Source organism: Lepidochelys olivacea (assembly GCF_965140295.1).
Source record: "Lepidochelys olivacea isolate rLepOli2 genome assembly, chromosome: 26".
NCBI classification, from domain to species: Eukaryota; Metazoa; Chordata; order Testudines; family Cheloniidae; genus Lepidochelys; species Lepidochelys olivacea.
The window spans coordinates 1,735,714-1,752,853 of NC_140436.1; the positions used below are offsets into that span (position 1 = coordinate 1,735,714).

At 53.8% G+C, this 17,140-nt stretch overlaps 1 protein-coding gene across 8 annotated transcripts in view; it reads left to right on the top strand.

Moving 5' to 3' along the window:
- FGFR1 (fibroblast growth factor receptor 1) overlaps positions 1 to 17,140 on the top strand; it is a 128,881-nt gene that overhangs the window by 46,200 nt on the left and 65,541 nt on the right. For 5 of the 8 annotated variants that reach the window (XM_084614994.1, XM_084614993.1, XM_084614995.1 and 2 more), the window contains exons 7-15: positions 3,510 to 3,700; positions 5,867 to 6,011; positions 8,916 to 9,118; positions 11,097 to 11,242; positions 12,262 to 12,383; positions 13,515 to 13,625; positions 14,722 to 14,912; positions 15,776 to 15,898; positions 16,659 to 16,729. In XM_084614994.1, coding sequence (XP_084471120.1) covers positions 3,510 to 3,700; positions 5,867 to 6,011; positions 8,916 to 9,118; positions 11,097 to 11,242; positions 12,262 to 12,383; positions 13,515 to 13,625; positions 14,722 to 14,912; positions 15,776 to 15,898; positions 16,659 to 16,729 — 1,303 coding nt within the window. The remainder of the gene's footprint in view (positions 1 to 3,509; positions 3,701 to 5,866; positions 6,012 to 8,915; positions 9,119 to 11,096; positions 11,243 to 12,261; positions 12,384 to 13,514; positions 13,626 to 14,721; positions 14,913 to 15,775; positions 15,899 to 16,658; positions 16,730 to 17,140) is intronic. The other 3 variants (XM_084614992.1, XM_084614997.1, XM_084614999.1) reach the window with 1 other exon arrangement.

Genomic DNA, 17,140 nt, shown 5'->3' on the forward strand with positions numbered 1-17,140 from the left:
TTAAAATAATTTTGTCGTCCAGATGGAACCCTTTTTTTTTTTTTTTAAATCACCTTATTAGCCTTAATTCCCAGCTGGGAAGGCTGGTCTGTGCAGTTGCACATGTGGAGCTGCTCTAAATGCCAGTAAATGAACCATTAAAAATGTGATTTAATTTGATTACACTGAGCAAACTGAAGGGAATAGTCAGCAGTGGGAACAAAGGGGTTTCTTAATGCTCACTCACCACAGTGGCAGGCTCTTTGTTAATCGGCTAGGTCCTCATTGGGTTTGTTTGACCTTTGACCTCGGATGAATAGGTAGCCATGTTTATCCCCCTCCCCCACGTTTCCTGACAAGAATTTCACCTGTCTGTGCCCCCTCCCCGCTTTGCAAACACTCAGTTTCTGGTTGTGCTGGGGAGGGTGATCCGCCCCATTCACCACACAGTGCACCAGTGGCTGTTCCAACCCGAAACCTCCCCCTTCTCTGGAGAAGCAGCATCCTCCAGCTTCTGCTGGGCCCAGGAGCAAACCAGGGGTTCTCTCAGTCCTTTGCTTGGCTTCAGGCCCAGGAGGGCGTTGCAGGGAGAGTCATCTGTGTGGGGCTGCAATGCCCTCTTGTCCATCCTTGGGAAGGAAAGTCTCCTCCCTGCTTGATTGCATGGCCCCATTTCCCTTCGCCCTTTTGTTGTAAGACTAATGGAATGGAACTGCCCTCTGCGGCTAAAGTCACTAATCAGAACTGGTTGGGTGGCTTTTTTATTTCAGTTTCATTAGGGGCTTTTGGGGCACCTGTTGTTGGAAATCCCTTTGGAGGTTAGTGGCTAGCCCTGCCCCTAGGAGCCCCATGTGAATCCTTCCATGCAATGCCCAAGCTCAGGAAGGCTTGGTCACCAAGTATCCAGACCCGGCCTCGTGCACTGACACCTACAATGCAGCATGGTGGCTCTTCCATTTCATCCTGGCTACCGATGGGAAAAGGGACCCGATTCCAGCCAGGTTGATTCAGCGATGGCAAGTGGCAGGAAATCCCAGACGCCCAGCGCTGAGTGCAGTGAGATCTCAGCTGGAATATCGCCAGCCAGACCCCAGGCAGATTCTGTCATCTTCTGACTCCCGTCTGGTCCAAAGCTAGAGATCCTTTGCCCACCTTCGACTTTCAAGGGGACACATCTGCTGGCACTGCTCGTCCTGCTCCATTGGAGGGACTGTTCCTTGCAGGCCTGGCTGTCAAGGCAATGAGCAGACACGGAGTACTGAAGTCAGCCACCACCGCTCTTGCTGCTCAGAACTGCTAGTGCTTGATGGGTTTCACCTCCGCTGTCCTGCTGTTCCCTTGCTGGAGGAGAGGCAAAGCCTGGGCTCTGACTTGGGCTGCAGGCAAAGGGCCAGAGTCAGAGGGAACATCTGCAGTGGTAGTAGCTGCATGTCAGTGAGCGTGGTTTGCACACTAGAGGATGGGTGGTGAAAGCAGAGTATGCAGAGGAGAGCAGGCCCTGAATATTTCCAGTGTCCGCACTCCCACTTGTTGAACTGGTTTACCAGCATTTACCTTGTATCCCATTAAAATCAGGCCCATAGTCTCATCCATCCCCTTTCCTCCAAGAAGCTTCACTGCACAGAGGCAACCATTTCCTCTGCACAGTATCCATACGTGGTATGTATCTCCTTCCGAGATACACCTGTATTCCCTGCCAGCCTCATTCTCCTGCCCTTGGGAAGCCATGACCGCCTCCCCCTCCTCTCTGGCACCAGGCAAAGTGGCAATTGCTAGAGATCAGAGAGCAGCATGAGAGTTCACTATGAATTAAAAACCACTCTTCCCTTTTCACCCTTCCTCAGGTGGAAATTCAACTGTGGAGGGAGCCACAGTGAGCCAGGCTCTCTTCCTGATGCTACCTGCAGCATCTCAAGGCACCTGCTAGGGTGGCTGCTGCATTGGTTAGGGGCACAGGCCTGTCCTTGACAGCTCCCCCTAGAGCTGGGGCTCTCAATCATCAGCTTTGTCCTTTCTTTCCCCCCTTGTCAGAGAAACCAGCTGTCGTCTGGCCTCTTCCTAACTCCCTCCTCAGTGATCAGCCCTGGCTGTAACCCTCTAGCTCGGCCTCAAGCAGCTCTCGGGACAGGAAGCAGACTGAGGCCTGCTTGCATCGTCAGAGAGGGGGCATGGTGAGGCACTGCAGAAAGTATGCTGCGTAATTCAAGGTGGATGTGAGTGCGAGCAGAGGGGAGCTCTTGACAGGGGCTGCGCCAGTCCTGTGATACTTACTTCGGGAACTGGAGTATGAATTTAGGCTACAGCGGGCCGCTTGTCAAGGTTCCTTAGTGAGAGGAATTAGAGGGGAAGACAGCCGGTGAAGCTTTCCCTTCGTATTTTTAACAAGTGACTGGCTGGGATGAAAAAGATCCGGTCTCTTGCCATGAAAAAATAACCCCCTAATCCCTGCGTTGTCACCTCTCAAGTGAAGATGCGAAGGCAGTGGCTGGTGGCAGGGCCTTTCCCTGCCACTGCCATGTGCCTAACTCTTTGTTTCTGGGAAGCTGCATTCGCTTCAAATCCACATTTGTCTTGTTCATGCTTGCTTGCTTTCCGACCCTGAGCAGCACGAGAGAACGAGGGGCTGGGACTGCATCCCTGCCCACATACAGGCTTGGGTTAGGGCCTACTTCGTGCTCTGGCCGAGCGTAGCAGTTTTGTTCTTGAGGCTGGGGACAGGCCTGTGTTTTCAGTAGCTCCATGTTGCTCCACTTGGATTGTTGGCCCATAGAGTGAGGTCATGGGTCATGCTGCTCCCAGGGCTCTGGGCTGGCCTCTTGTCCTGTTACCGTGTTCTGTCTGTCTGTCTTACGGTTTTATACATCACCTGGGCATCTGACCACCTTCCATGTAAAATCAATAGCAAAGTCGAGTGGGCATCAGGGGTGTCTGGTACTTCTGATTCTGCCTTCTCTCACTTTGCACACACAGAAGAGGTGTTAAGAAGTAGCTTCCTAGGTAGATTTAAATGCCCTGCTTCCACCAGTAGCCAGACACCAGGTCGAACCTGCCTGATAATTAACCAGATCCCTATGGGCTCAGTCCAGTGGGCAGCAAGCTATTCCAAGACGGCGGGAGAGGAAGCGAAAGAAGGAATGATGCTAAATACTCTACGCCCCCACTGCTGTGCTGTCACACAGGAGCCCTCCCCTCTCTGAGCTCTCGAGCAGGCTCTGGGTGGAGTGCGTTGCATGGGGATGGGGGCAGGATACACGTTTGGGACAGGGGGTGGACAGAGACCTACCAATGATGTGCTAAGACTAGTCTTTTTATGTAGAATCCCAGCCACAAGTCCTCATCAAGTAATGGAGTCTACAGGGCTACAAGCAGCACTGAAAAAATGTAGGCAAGAAAAGATAATTTCTCGAGCAAAGTGTATGTGTGTGAGGTTGAGAGCGACATCTGGGTCACCCAGAGCTGCTCTTTAGTGGCCCGCTGGATGTGGCGCCCTGGTTTTGTGAGACCATCCCCTCTCTTGCCATGTCTTGCAGAGAGATCACCTCACAGGCCCATCCTCCAAGCTGGGCTGCCTGCTAACAAGACCGTGGCCCTGGGCAGCAATGTGGAGTTTGTCTGCAAAGTTTACAGCGACCCACAGCCCCACATCCAGTGGCTGAAGCACATTGAGGTCAATGGCAGCAAAATCGGACCCGATAACTTACCCTACGTGCAGATCCTGAAGGTAACGTCCCATTCTGGGTGGGCCTGTTGGGTTTCCTTTGCAGGACGAGCTGGTAATGGAGCTGGTGAGGTGGAAGTGACTTGTGGGAGGAAGCCATTTGGGATGAAACTGGCATATCAGGAATGGGCAGGGCGATGATGTTTGCTACCATTCAGACTGGTTAGGTATCAGTCTCCTGACCAGCTGAGCCAAGACAGTGGGACATGCAGAGCCTTCTCCTGTTCTCTCCTCCCTGCAAAGCCTGAAGCAGAGGATAGTGGGTGGTTAGGACAGGAAGGTGCTGGTCTTTTCAGCAGAATGTTGATATGACATGCCCTCCCCGAAGCACCAAGTTGGACTAAATACACTGGTGTAGAGTGACCTGGGGAGCAGAGAGTGGGGTTGTCTTAACTGGCCCAGGAACAGGCTGGCAGTGAAGCATTCAATGGCCCTGGGATCTGCATGCTCAGAGATGCAGTGGGCTGGGGGAGGATCACTCCTATTCCGTGCATTGTTATTTTTAAAATCGCCAATGTAGAAAGCGAGATAGTAGCTCAGGTGAGCCCTGCTCCCTTAGCCTCCACCACAGGCCTGGAACCCCACTTCAAGGGAGCCAAGTTGCTGCACAGCAGAGAGCAGAAGCACATGCTTGCACATGCCTCTCTACTGTGTTGTACCTAATACCTGTCAGTGCCACTTACAGCAACCCATTGTGCCCTTTATCCAGTGGTTTCATGGCCACCCTAGTGCCCCACCCTGAATCTGTTCCTTGTCAAACGGGGCATGTTCATTCATCTGGGAGCTCTGGGGGTGCCCATGTGTTAATTCAAAGGTTGTGCTGTTGCTGACTTTCTGCACTGGTCACCAAATTGTCATGACTTCAGGTTTGCCATAAGCCAGTGCATTGATCAGCTGTTTCAATGCACAAGCCCTTCTTCGTTAAACCTACAGGCACCTCCGGGCTGTGTGTGTCTGGCTTGTTGTCAGACCCTTTGCACTTCTGCAGACAGACACCACCAGTGCTTGATATGGGGGATGGGGCGCAGAGGACTTGAGCTGGTCGCCCCTTGATTCAGTGTTTGGGCAAGTCACTGATGATGTGATTGATGTTGATCTCAGGGCTGCGATGTCCAACTGTGTCAATGTGACTCCTGTGTTGTTGGTTTGTTCTAGCACTCAGGAGTTAATAGCTCTGATGCGGAGGTGCTGACCCTGTATAATGTGACAGAGGCCGAGAGCGGGGAGTATATTTGTAAGGTTTCCAATTATATTGGCGAGGCTAACCAGTCTGCGTGGCTCACTGTCACCAGACCCATGGCAAAAGGTAAACTGAAGAACACCAACTGGGATCTTACTTGGACAGTCAGTCCCTAGCGGTGGAAAACAAAACTCTGGGCTCTCTTGTTTCTGCTATATTTCTGGTGCCACAAGCCATGGAAAAATACTCGCAGTGGCCAGTTTAGTTTTGTGCTCTGTGTCGCTTGCCCGCCCTCCCCTCCTGGATGTTTCTCCCCTGCGCGCTCTCACTGTATTAGCAAAACACATTGGATAGGTGCATCTAAACCACCCCAGCATCTTCCCTGTGAAACACAAGCTGTCACTTCTCGCTGCAGCTGTGTCTTTTCCAGCGCATCTGGGCTTGGGGTCTTCGCTAAGTTAGATCCCCTCCAAAATAAAGAAGTGATTCAGCCCTATTTTGCTCATGGCTCCTCGCTTTCAAACCTCGATCTATGCACCAGATCTGACTGTGACAATACAGTGTTGTGTTCTCCCCTCCATCTCACAGTCTGTCATCTCCCTACCCAAACCCCACTCCTTCAGCTATGTTGTCTTCCATCATGTTTCTCCGCAATCCCATCGCCTCCCCTTGTGCAGTTGTGTTGCATGAAACTAAGCGGGCCCCTTCTTCCTGAGGTCCATTTTTCCATGCAGCCCATCACCAGCATGTTCAGATGGGCCGGAAATTCAGTTTGGTGAAGGGTTTTAACAAACATCTCCTTAGGCCAGCCTGGATCAAAGGTCGTCCTAAGGGTCTCTTTAACAGGTCTACAGTGGTCTCTCTCTGCTACCCGGGGGTCTGGCAAATGAGACACCAGGGCACGTTCCTCCCCCATCCTCCACCTTGGTTCCTAGAAGATCTCATGTCGTTTGCTTGTCCGTTTTTTGCTTCCATTTGTTTTCTTCTAGACGGCTGGAGTTAACACAACAGACAAAGAAATGGAAGTCCTTCACTTAAGGAATGTCTCATTTGAGGATGCTGGGGAGTATACATGTTTGGCGGGTAATTCTATTGGGATCTCCCATCACTCTGCATGGTTGACAGTTCTCGAAGGTACATACTCCTCCTTCTGCTGTCTTTCCCACCTCATTTCTGTGTCCGATGAACTATGCATTGCAGCCTGGGAGAGAGCTTGGGCTTTCCCTTTCCTCCCTGCCCTGGGGAAAGCACAGAGCTTGCCAGTCAATTCTTCCACACCTAGACACTTGGCTTCCCCGGCAAGGGCAGTGCTCTCAGCCACTCTGACCTGGTGACAAGTTAGGACTCAACCCATCCCCAGGGTGACTCATGCCGCACCTCCCTGTGCGGCTCTTGCTGGTCAGAATCCAAATCAAGGGGATAATTTATGCTGCACTTGGGTCTGTCTCCCATGCTGGAGCTGGCAGGAGCGTGTGCCCTCTCCACTTGGTGCCAGGGCCCTGCCTCTCCCCACCTTGGGGACGGTTCAGAATTGGTGGCCATGCCCACCCGCTCTCTCCCTGGACGAGGCAATGCATATCTCTGATTTACGTGTAACCGGTGGGTCAGTCCAGCTAGAACAGGCTGGTTCCGTCCTCTCAGGCAATGCCAGTGTTTCCCGTTCCCTGGGCCCCCACGCCGGCTGACCAAAGCGCCGATGCATTAGCCCAGGGTGATGGCAGTGTTTCTAGGAACCACCCAGGCCTCTGGCTGCCCTGGAAGTCTCAGTGCAAGCGGCTGCCCCTCGGTTTCAATAGAAGAGATGGTGGTGTCACAATGCCCCATGGCAGCACGTGGAGGGGGTTTGGGGGTGGGGATTGCAGCCTCTGGAGGCAGAGGAGCTCTCTGGCCCCTCTTGTCAGCCCGGGGGCTGGTTCTGAAGCCATCATGAATGGAAGTGCTGCTCAGTCTGACGCTGGGCCTTTGATAGGGAGGTTAAAGAAGAGGACCATGGAGGAGGTTCCTGGTCCCCTTTGTCCCCCGAGCCCTCACAAATAGAACTAAGTCAAAAAAGAATAAATTGGGGAAAGTGGTGGGTCAGCTACAACCCCATGCCTCATGCTGCTGTCTCCCCCTCCCTGGGGCTGTTTGCGCATCAGTAGCCCTGGCCTTGCCCTGAGGAGGAACCTGGTCCCTGGGTGCTGGGGTTGCAGTGACGGGTGCCGTGCTATTTCCTCTGCATGAGCCCTCTACGGGCAGCTTGTGCTGCTGCCTTGGCATGGGTCTGGCTCACCCATGCCCTGTCCCTTTCCCTGACAAGGCCTGATAACTGGCAGCTGCAGGAAGTTTTTGGGGTGCGCCTGGTGGTGCTTTTCATACAAAAACTTTCTCCGTTATCAGCCACTTCTCCCTTGTCAGACCTGCCCCGTTCAGAGCTCTGGGATCTGAACAAGAGATGGTGGCTGCTTCTCTCCAGTGGGGTATAGCATGAAAGGCTTGGACTCCCTCTAATGCCTTCTCTGAGGCTCTCTGCTCTTTTGGGGGGGGGGGGGCTGGGCTGGGGGAACTTGTGTCTTAATGAACTGCAACTCCAGTGTCCTCACCGACCCGTCTGTGGTGCTGTGCATAATACACCGCGGCAGCTGGCTGCAACTGCGCTGAAACTGTTCCTGAACTTCCACCGCTCTCGCTGTGACTCAGCTGGGGGTTTGCTAGTAAAGAGGGGTCCTGCTGCAGTTCAGAAGGGAGGCAAACCCCCAGGGGAGGGGACAGGTTTTGTCTCCTGATGAAAAGAAACTCTCTTTAAGGGGCTGCTAGTGACCATTTGAAAAAAAAACACCCCAAGTCCCTGTGGTAACTTTTTTTTAATGCCTGTGACTCCTGTTCAAACTATTTGCAGTCTCACAAGGACAGCGTTTTATTTTGGCCTGTCCCCTTTGTCCCCACGTTGTTCCTGATAATTCCCCCCTAGAAATCTACAGTCCCAGTTCAGAGTGGGTAGGAAAATCCTCAAAGGTGCATGTCTCTGAATCCCCTCCCGCTCTTACCCACCATGAACAGAAAGGGGGCATCCCCAAGCCAGGCCTGGGCCATGCAGAGATGAGGTGCTGTGCCCCTCTGTCCATGCTGCTTTGCAACAGCTGCACGGGTTAAAATGATGTTGATACCATCCCAGAAGGTCCCAAGGGCACCCAGCCTCTTTTGCTCTCCCAGCTATCTGTGGAAGGCTCTGCAGCTGCGCCTGCTCAGTCTTGTGATGGCCTAACGAGCACAGCTGGGCCTGATTCCAGATCATCTGGTTCTGAGCCTTGGCTCCGATTCCTGGCCTGCCTTGAGCCGTGGCTCTGGCATTCAGACTCTGAGTCTGACTCCTGTCCTGACTGCCCCTGACCCAGTCTCCTGACACTAGCCAGGGAGCCATGGGAAGTCCCAGAAGTTCTCAGCCCAATATATCTACCCACTTGTATGTATGTTTTACTTCTCATTTAACCCCGGCTCCTTGGAGGAGGTTACAGCCCTGCCTCCTCTTGCTACTCCACTCCCAGACACTTCCATTTGTGACCTTTCTGGGTGGAGGGGCTGCAGTGCCTGGCCATTTGGTCTCAGGTTCCCTCAGCTGAGGTTTCCCACCAGCCAACATCTGCTTATGGCGTGGTGGGACTGGGGGGGATACGTGACCTATTACATAAAGGTTTGTGCTTGTTCTTCGTGTCTCTCCAAGCTTTGGTTGGCTGAGGACCTGCGTGGCGAGGCCACTTGATAACACCACACGGTCACTTGTATGCACAGGGATGCTGGGGCACCGAGGAGGTGTCTGGCCTCGGCTGGTCCCTGCTGTATGTTGGGTTGTGTGTTCTGTTTTGTTTAGACAGGGCTCAGACCCCGAGACAGCTGGAGCCAGGAGGTTTGCCTGGCTTGGACTCAGCTGTGCTTAAAGCCTCTCGGGCCAGGAGGGGAGGCATGTCTCATCCCAGTCTTTGTGGGCAGGTGTCGCTCCCCCCATTCTAACACACCCCGCAAAGGATTTGCAGTACTAATGCCTTGTTCACACTGACCCAGCTATTGAAGACAGGCCGGCCATGATGACCTCGCCGCTGTACCTGGAGATCATTATTTACTGCACGGGGGCCTTTCTCATCTCCTGCATGGTCGTGACTGTCATCATCTACAAGATGAAGAGCACCACCAAGAAGACGGACTTCAACAGCCAGCTGGCCGTGCACAAGCTGGCCAAGAGCATCCCACTGCGCAGACAGGTAACAGAAAGTAGATAGGGGGTTTGTCTGCATGTACTGCCTCTCCTCAGAGACCCTGCTGCCTGCCCAGCATTGCTGCCCTGACAGCCCATCCTGTCTGAGCTAGCCCAGGCCACTGGCACAAACAGCCAGGGAAGGTTCATGTCTTTCTGAGGGTCAGGAGGAGGAACAGAGGGAGGGGAACATGTTATTTGAGCAGCGGGGGCTGAAGTGCAATCTGGATTGATTGCAAAGCAGAGCCTCAGTGTAGGGGGTGTGGGTGGGCTTGTTAAGATGGTTGCAGGTGGATTGGGTTAAACGCCAAGCTGATCTCTTGCCATGTTTCTATGCTATTTATAAAGTGCCTGTCCAGTGCTGTACAAAACCTCTTTAAAACCCCCAGTTCTCTAAATCAACAGACAACAACCCCTCCTATACACTCACATGCATGCCTCTGGGCGCTCGCTAGACAGACAGGGCAGGTGGGTAATGTCTTTTATTGGCCCTGCTTCTGTGGGTGAGAGACACGCTTTCATATCCCATAGCTCTCCATCAGATGTCCGCTTAACGTCTTCACTTGACCCAAGTCCGAAACTCCCAGCCATGCCTCTGGTTGGGCCCAGTTCTGTCTTCCCCAGGGGTAAGCCTGGTTGGTGTGATGACAGATCTTCTCCTGGTCCAGCTAGACTGCTGCGATCCAGAGATCTGCAGTTCCCAGTGCCGCACCTGGCCAGGATCTCCGGGATCTGGTTGATTATGGTCCATGGGGAAAGTGTGTCGATGCAGCAGTGTGGAATTTCTTAGCTTGGGCCAGAGGGGGAAGAAGAATAAGCCAGAAAAGCTGGGGGGAGGGACGGGGGGACGGGGGGAGGGGAGGGCAGCGACATGAGTTGGGCACAGGCGTAGGGGTAAGTGGGCAGACTGTAATGATAGTTTTAAAAAAAAATTCCCCCAGCCCAAAAATATCTGTTCTCTGCATCGCTGAGCAGGTCCCTCTGTGAACCTTCCCCATGTCTCTTGGCGTTTACGACAGGTCGGTAAGGGTCATGGGGGGATCTGGAAGTCATGGCAATTTAATATTTGACAGGGGAGTGTGGCCTACACACTGAGTGGCTGGAAGGGCTCCATGGGCCGTAGATTTTACGATACCAGCACAGCATAGAGGAAGTTAATTAGAAATAATTTAGTCCCGCTCCATGTTGGAGTAATGCCAATGGGGCCATGGTAGCAGCTGGATCCATACAGAACGCCGTGTTCTTCTTGCATGCAAACTGTGGGGGTTCTACACTGGGTTATCTTTTTGGAGGGTGTCCTTGGTCTTTTCCTCAGTTTCATGTCACAAGCAAATGGCTTGTAATCGAGTCTGAAACTCCCTGCTAAACCCTCACTGATGCCACTCCCAGATCAGCTGAAAGGGTTGCTGCGGAGCAGGGAGAGCTGTTGCCTCCAGGGGCCGAGCGTGCTGCTCCTCCAGCACTAGGGAATGAGCGACCAAGCCTAGGAATCAGACCAGTTCGGATGGTGCAGTACAGGGCACAAGATGAGGTGTGACTCAGTCGGTCTGAGAGCCGATGTTCTTGTCCCATCTGGTGCACCTGGGGAAGAGGGAAAAGGGGCCCAGGTCTGTGTCCATGTCCAGTCTACGGCAAAAGGAGTAGTTGGGTAAAGTAGGGAAGTGGGAGCCAGGACTCCTGTCTTCTGTCCCTGGCTCTGCCACCTGAGGCAAGTCACAGCATCTGTAACCTGGGGATAACGATTCCAGCCTCCTCCCAGGGGGATTGTGAGGCATAACTGGTGTTTGTAAAGCCCTTTGAGGGGCCTAGAGAAGGGCCAGGCCACTGCATGCTGCAGCAGATTCAGTACCCGGGAGACAGGGCTCCCTCCGCGTCCAGCAGGTAACTAAAGCACTTTGGTCAGCAGCTCCTCTCCTTATCGGAACCAAGCATGTCCCTGCCCCAGGTGCTTCCTGAAGGTAACCCACTGTCCCTTGGCTCTCCCATTGCAGGTGTCAGCAGACTCCAGCTCCTCCATGAATTCAGGGGTGATGCTTGTCAGGCCCTCGCGGCTCTCCTCTAGTGGCACCCCCATGCTGGCAGGTGTCTCGGAATACGAGCTTCCTGAAGACCCTCGGTGGGAGCTCCCCCGGGACAGGTGATGCACTCTCTTGTGCCGGGCTCCACAGAGGGGCAACCCCGGCCTTTCCGTAGCTAGCTGGCTCCTGCATCTGATCGCAATTCCTCCACAGCCTGATCCAAATGCTACTGAAGTCAAAGGAAAGGCTCCTGCTGGGGTCAGCAGGAGCTGGATCAGGCCCTTAGCAGATCAAGTCCCATAATTATGCTAATGGAGAGGAGGACTCATGGCTGGTGCGTTCCTCCCCGAAACAGCCATTCTGGAGCTTTGCCCTCAGGGTGAGCATGTGCTCCCAGGGGCCGATGTGCGTCTCCCTCCTACCCTTGCTGCTTCCAGACCAGCAGCAGGGAGCATTGCACATCTCCATGTGCCTGTTCTGCTGTGTCACGTCTGAAATGGATTTCAAATAGCCAAGAGAAATGACTGCTGGGTTTGTGCCTTCCTGTGTGATAACCCCCTCCATGAAACCTCTGCCCCTCTTGCTCCCCCAGCCACTGAAGGTGCTCAGAATATTTCCATCCCTGCAGAGAGATCAACCTCACACTCAAATCTACGGATGGTGAGGCCTTCCTGGAACATGAATCGATCTCTCTCCAGCAGCCTCAGCTGTGTAATGAATGACCAGCTGTGGCTGCACTGCATTGATTACAAGCTTCTGAAGTTGCTGTTTTCTAATTGTATAACTTTCCATTAGAATACATCCTGATATGCAAAAAAATCCATGTGCCCTGAGCTGTGCTCGGCTTCTTAGCCCATAGATAGACTCCTTCAGCTTGCAAAGGGCATTACATGTGTTCCTGCTTACGGCCTTGCTGGAGTCTGTGCTAAAGTCACTGGGGCAGTGTCCTCTCCCATTCTCATGCACGCCCATGACGTTGGCCCTGCCTTTCCCAGGGGAGCATGAATTCCCATCAGGAACTTGCCTCCTTTCTGCAGAGTTACCTCTTGTGTCCTGTTCTGTGTGAGTGTATCTGTCTCTGCAGACATGAGCTGCATCCTTCCTCCTCTGGTTTACTTTCTTCTCTCCTCTCATCTAGGCTCATCCTGGGTAAGCCTCTGGGTGAAGGCTGCTTTGGGCAGGTGGTTCTCGCTGAAGCCATTGGCCTGGACAAGGACAAGCCAAACCGTGTGACTAAAGTGGCAGTCAAGATGCTGAAGTGTAAGTAGGGGCCATAGGCACTGCAGGGTTTTCCCCAGCTTTGCAGCTGCCTTTCTGAGTCGGTCTCCGCTCAGGCTAGCATCAATCCTGCTGACTTTGGGAAATGTACCTTGGGGAGGAGAGGCAGGGGGAGTGTGCATGTTTGCTGGAGGCCTGGCCTGGCCAGCCCTGTGTTCCAGAAGGGCCTCGTCTTTCTCCCACTGAAACCAATGGAAGTTGTTGGATTGGGCCCCAACTGAGCAAGTTTGTCGTTAACAGCATCGGTTGGGCTTTTTTCAAGAAGAGCTTCTAACTCTGCGCGCCCAGCGGCTGTCATAGGCCTATAGCTGCTGGAATCCCACAGCAGATAGCTTGAGGCCTGGAGCATAGCCATGGCCAAGGGCTGCACAGCCAAGGAATAGCCTTTCACGCCCAGTTTGCACTCCCCTCGAGCCAGCATTCACTTATCCAGAGCCTCTGCAGTTCAGCCCTGCAGTGGTACGTGCTGCCCAGGGAGAGCGGGGCTCTCCCCAGCAGCTGCTCTGATGGAATCACCCTGCACAATCTAATAGCTTTTCCAACAATCTCTGTTTTGAGTGACAAAAGGGGCAATAAAAACTGGTTGTGGAAGGGACCCGCAAATAAAGGCAGAGAAGAATTATACTCTGTTTACGGGGATGCTGTGGGTGGTCCCTTAAGGCCGGAGAATGCCTGTTCGGAAAGTCTCTTGTACAGATTTCACTCTATCTGATTTAGCTCGTTAATTTATGCCATGCTTGTCACTGCTATCTGACCGCCTTTCTCGCTTGAGCTCGGTCTCTGCCACTCCACCTGGAAGGCAGCTGGGGAGAAATACCCAACTCCCCAAACCAGCCCCGTCCTGGAAAGGGAGATGAACCTGAGAATGCTGGTTTAGCTGTGAATACTGCAGCACTTCCTGGGGCGAAATCATTCCGATGGGGCTACCGCGAGATATGCCTGTACATACACAGTGCGAGTGCTCTGCATCTCTGTGAAGGAGGAGGACAAAGAAAACCAAGTCTGTAAATCTAAAGCTGCCTAATGGATGCTGCTGCAGACCTAGTTCTAGGCCTCACTTTAGCTTAACCTAGCCTGATCAAATATGACCTGTGCCTTTCTTTGTGTTTTAAGCTGATGCTACGGAAAAGGACTTATCTGACCTGATATCTGAGATGGAGATGATGAAAATGATTGGCAAGCACAAGAACATCATCAACCTCCTGGGAGCCTGCACTCAGGATGGTAAGTTCTCTGTGCATGGCTGAGACTCCAACAAACTGCTTCTCTGCTAGGACAGCAAGAATGCTGGGGGTAGCCTGGGGCGCCAGGGTGAGGTTCTAGAGGTGGAAAGATACAGGGACTTTAATCCAGATGAGTTTTGAAAATGGTTGGCCATCCCAGAGCTGTCTGAAAGGGCCAGTGCCCAGTGAATGGCAGGGATGGTGTCCCTAGCCTGTTTGCCAGAAGCTGGGAATGTACGACAGGGGATGGATCACTTGATGATTCCCTGTTCTGTTCCTTCCCTCTGGGGCACCTGGCCCTTGCCACTGTCGGAAGACAGGACATTGGGCTAGATGGACCTTTCGTCTGACCCAGTATGGCCGTTCTTATGAAGACCAGAGGGAGTGTGTGGCTGACAGGGAGGCACCTCTCCTGGCAAACGCTAGCAGGGTCAGAGTTGTCTGGCCATTTCTAGAGTCTCTCTGTGTTTGGGCCTGAAGGAACGGAAGGGATGCCGGGCCAGAAAGCCTCTGTGAGGTATATGTGCAGGCGTGGGTGTATGGATGCGCACACACAGAGCTCACTTTATATTGGCTGTGGGGAGGAGTGGAACAGGGCGGTTTGTTTTCACATGGCCGGAGCTGGTCACAGAGCCCTGGGGTTGGATGAGTCAATCACACCCAGCCTGCATGTGGGCCTGGGTTTGTTTTTGTTGTGTGATTTTCTGGCTTGGAGTGCGGCTGACTCAACACAGAGCAGGAGCAGGGCCAGTTCTTCCCCTCACACGTCAGAGGAGCAGCTTCTGACTTGCCAAAGAAGTGGTATGTGTGAGAGTGTGCGGGGGGGCGTGTACGTACACACGCAAGATGCCGGAGCTCTGTTCTGAGCAGAGACCTTGATTCCTTGCTGTGGGTCAGCTCCTGCAGCTCCCCTGTATGAAACCCCCGCCCACAGGAGCCCCTCAGACAGACACTTGGCAGTCACGGGGCTCTGTGCCCCGGAGGCTCTGAAGGACTTGTGCACAATACACAGCTTAAATGCCCATGCAGCCACGTGTCCTGTGCATCCAAGCCCGGAGCCTGAGATGCTCAGCTTTGTCCCCTCCCGTTTGCCTTAGGTCCACTCTACGTGATTGTGGAGTATGCGTCCAAAGGCAACCTGCGGGAGTACCTGCAGGCCCGGCGGCCCCCCGGCATGGAGTACTGCTACAACCCGACCCATCTCCCCGAGGAGCAGCTCTCCTTTAAGGACCTGGTGTCCTGTGCGTACCAAGTGGCCAGGGGGATGGAATACCTGGCATCCAAAAAGGTGAGTAGTGGTCGCGAGCTCCGTACCTGGGGGAGCACTTGCAGAACCCCCGTCCCTCTCCAGGCTGGGGAACACAGAGAAGTGATGATTGGGCACCTCTAGGGCCTGACCCAGTCAATGGAGGCCGGGTTCCCAGTCTGAATCCTCCCCAAGTCATGAAAACAGCCCCTGTGACTGAAAATTCAGGTGGTGCTTGGCTAGTCTTGAGTCAAATGAGTTTGGGGCTCTCGGTCCAAGGATCCCCAAACCCACCCCTGCAGCTGTCGCTAACTGGACCCTTTGCTGCTGAAAGGCCGAGGGAGCCTTGAAGACCGAACTCCCTTCTCCCCTCAGAGGCCTGTTCCTGAACAGAGCTGAGGACTTTGCCTGGGGCCCGTCAATGCCGCCGTACTGTCTGTCTGGGCTCTGTGGACAAGCAGCAATCTTAGCTGTTCAGGGCTGCGGATCTGGCCTCTTTCCCCAACATATTGAAAATTAAAATACGAGCAATACAATGGCACCGAGTCCATCTCCGCACACCCCTGGCTGGAGCGAAGGAGGTAATTACTGAACTGAAACCCCCGTTACCCGCCTTCTGTCTGGAATCAGAACATGTTGATAATGTTGGAGCAGCCGCGGCCAACTGCACGTACATCAGCAGTAAGCGAAAGAGTCTCTAGAGATTCCCAGCTCGCCTTGGCCAGGAAGGGATTAGGGCTTGGCACCTGGTTCCCCCGGTGCTGGCCGTGTTTCGTGCTCTGGGATCGTGGCTGTGGCCCTTTGAAGGCTGGCGGGTAGTTCAGTGCAAGGCAAGGTCTTTGCTAACACGCCAGCCAATGCAGCAGCGAAAACCCCCGGCCTAACGGGGTCTCCATTCTCTTCAGTGCATCCACAGAGACCTGGCTGCCAGGAACGTCCTGGTGACGGAAGACAACGTGATGAAGATCGCAGACTTCGGCCTGGCCCGGGACATCCACCACATCGATTACTACAAGAAGACGACGAATGTGAGTGGTGCAGTGGGGGAAGGGGAACGAGCTGAAGTGCCGCTTTAGAGCTAGCAGGTTTTTCCTGAGGCCTCTGCCAATATTTACAGCTTGGCTGGAGACTTTCTAGGGCGGTGTCTGTACTGAAGTCCCGAGCCCTGTGAGCACGGGCTGCCGTATGCAGAGAGAGAGATTCTCCTCGGTCCTGTAACAGCAGAATGATGTCTGCCCGGTGGGCAGCATGCCCTCTGCTCCCTTTGTTCTCCCCACGGCCTGCCCTCGCCCTCGGCCGCCCACCCCGCTCAGTTGCCATGGCAACAAGAAGGCCATGTTCCTAAGGCGGATGAAGTCTCGGGGCTGGGAGAGAGCAGGGCCCGAGTTTCTCCTCCTGGTGCCAAGGTCCCGAACACGGGTGATCATGGAACGCTCCCTGGCCTTTCGCACAAGAGTGGCGGCACTAACTAGTTAGGAGAAAGGGCTTAGACAGCTACCGTTTCCCCCCCGCAGGGGAGGCTGCATTTTGGTGGGTGATCGTCCATAAAGCCCTCGGGGATGGAGCACTGGGCATCCTCTGTCCTTTTTACCCAGGTCGAAGGTCCCTCTTTGCCAAAGAGAATTGCCCAGCGTAGGTGTCATGATTTCCTTGATGGCAGTGCCCAGGGTGCTGTGAACCGCGGCTGGGTGTCGCAGTTACAGAGGGGAGGCTAACATATTGTACAGAATCAAGCCTGCTTCTCCTCTGGAGGCTGAATTCAGGTGTGGGGGCTTTCCTGCCTTCCAGGGTCGCTTACCAGTGAAGTGGATGGCACCGGAGGCCTTGTTCGACCGAATATACACCCATCAGAGCGACGTGTGAGTACCCCACCGCTCCTGCCAGCCATGAGGAGATATCTGTGTTGCAGCATGCATGCCTAGGCACAATTCAAAGGATAGACTAGGTTAGGGCCAGCTGGGTCTTGGGAGGGGCTGTCCCAAAATCACTGTTCCGGGGAACTGTTTTTCCTCTCCCCTCTTTCATGGATAACACCCGCCTCTCTCCAACGTGCTGAGCGTTCTCCACTGCAAACACAGATGTGCAGCTGGACTCTGAATGAAGCTCCATATTGCTGACCCATCCACACTGCTCTCCCAGCCCATCAGCTGTATCGCATTGTGTTGGGACTCTGTTTGCATGTCTCCCCTTCCTATTTAGCCATCGGCCTGCCAGGTGGCATTCAAGCAGCCTCTCCATAAGCCTCCTTTGTGTTGGGTATTTTCCCAAAG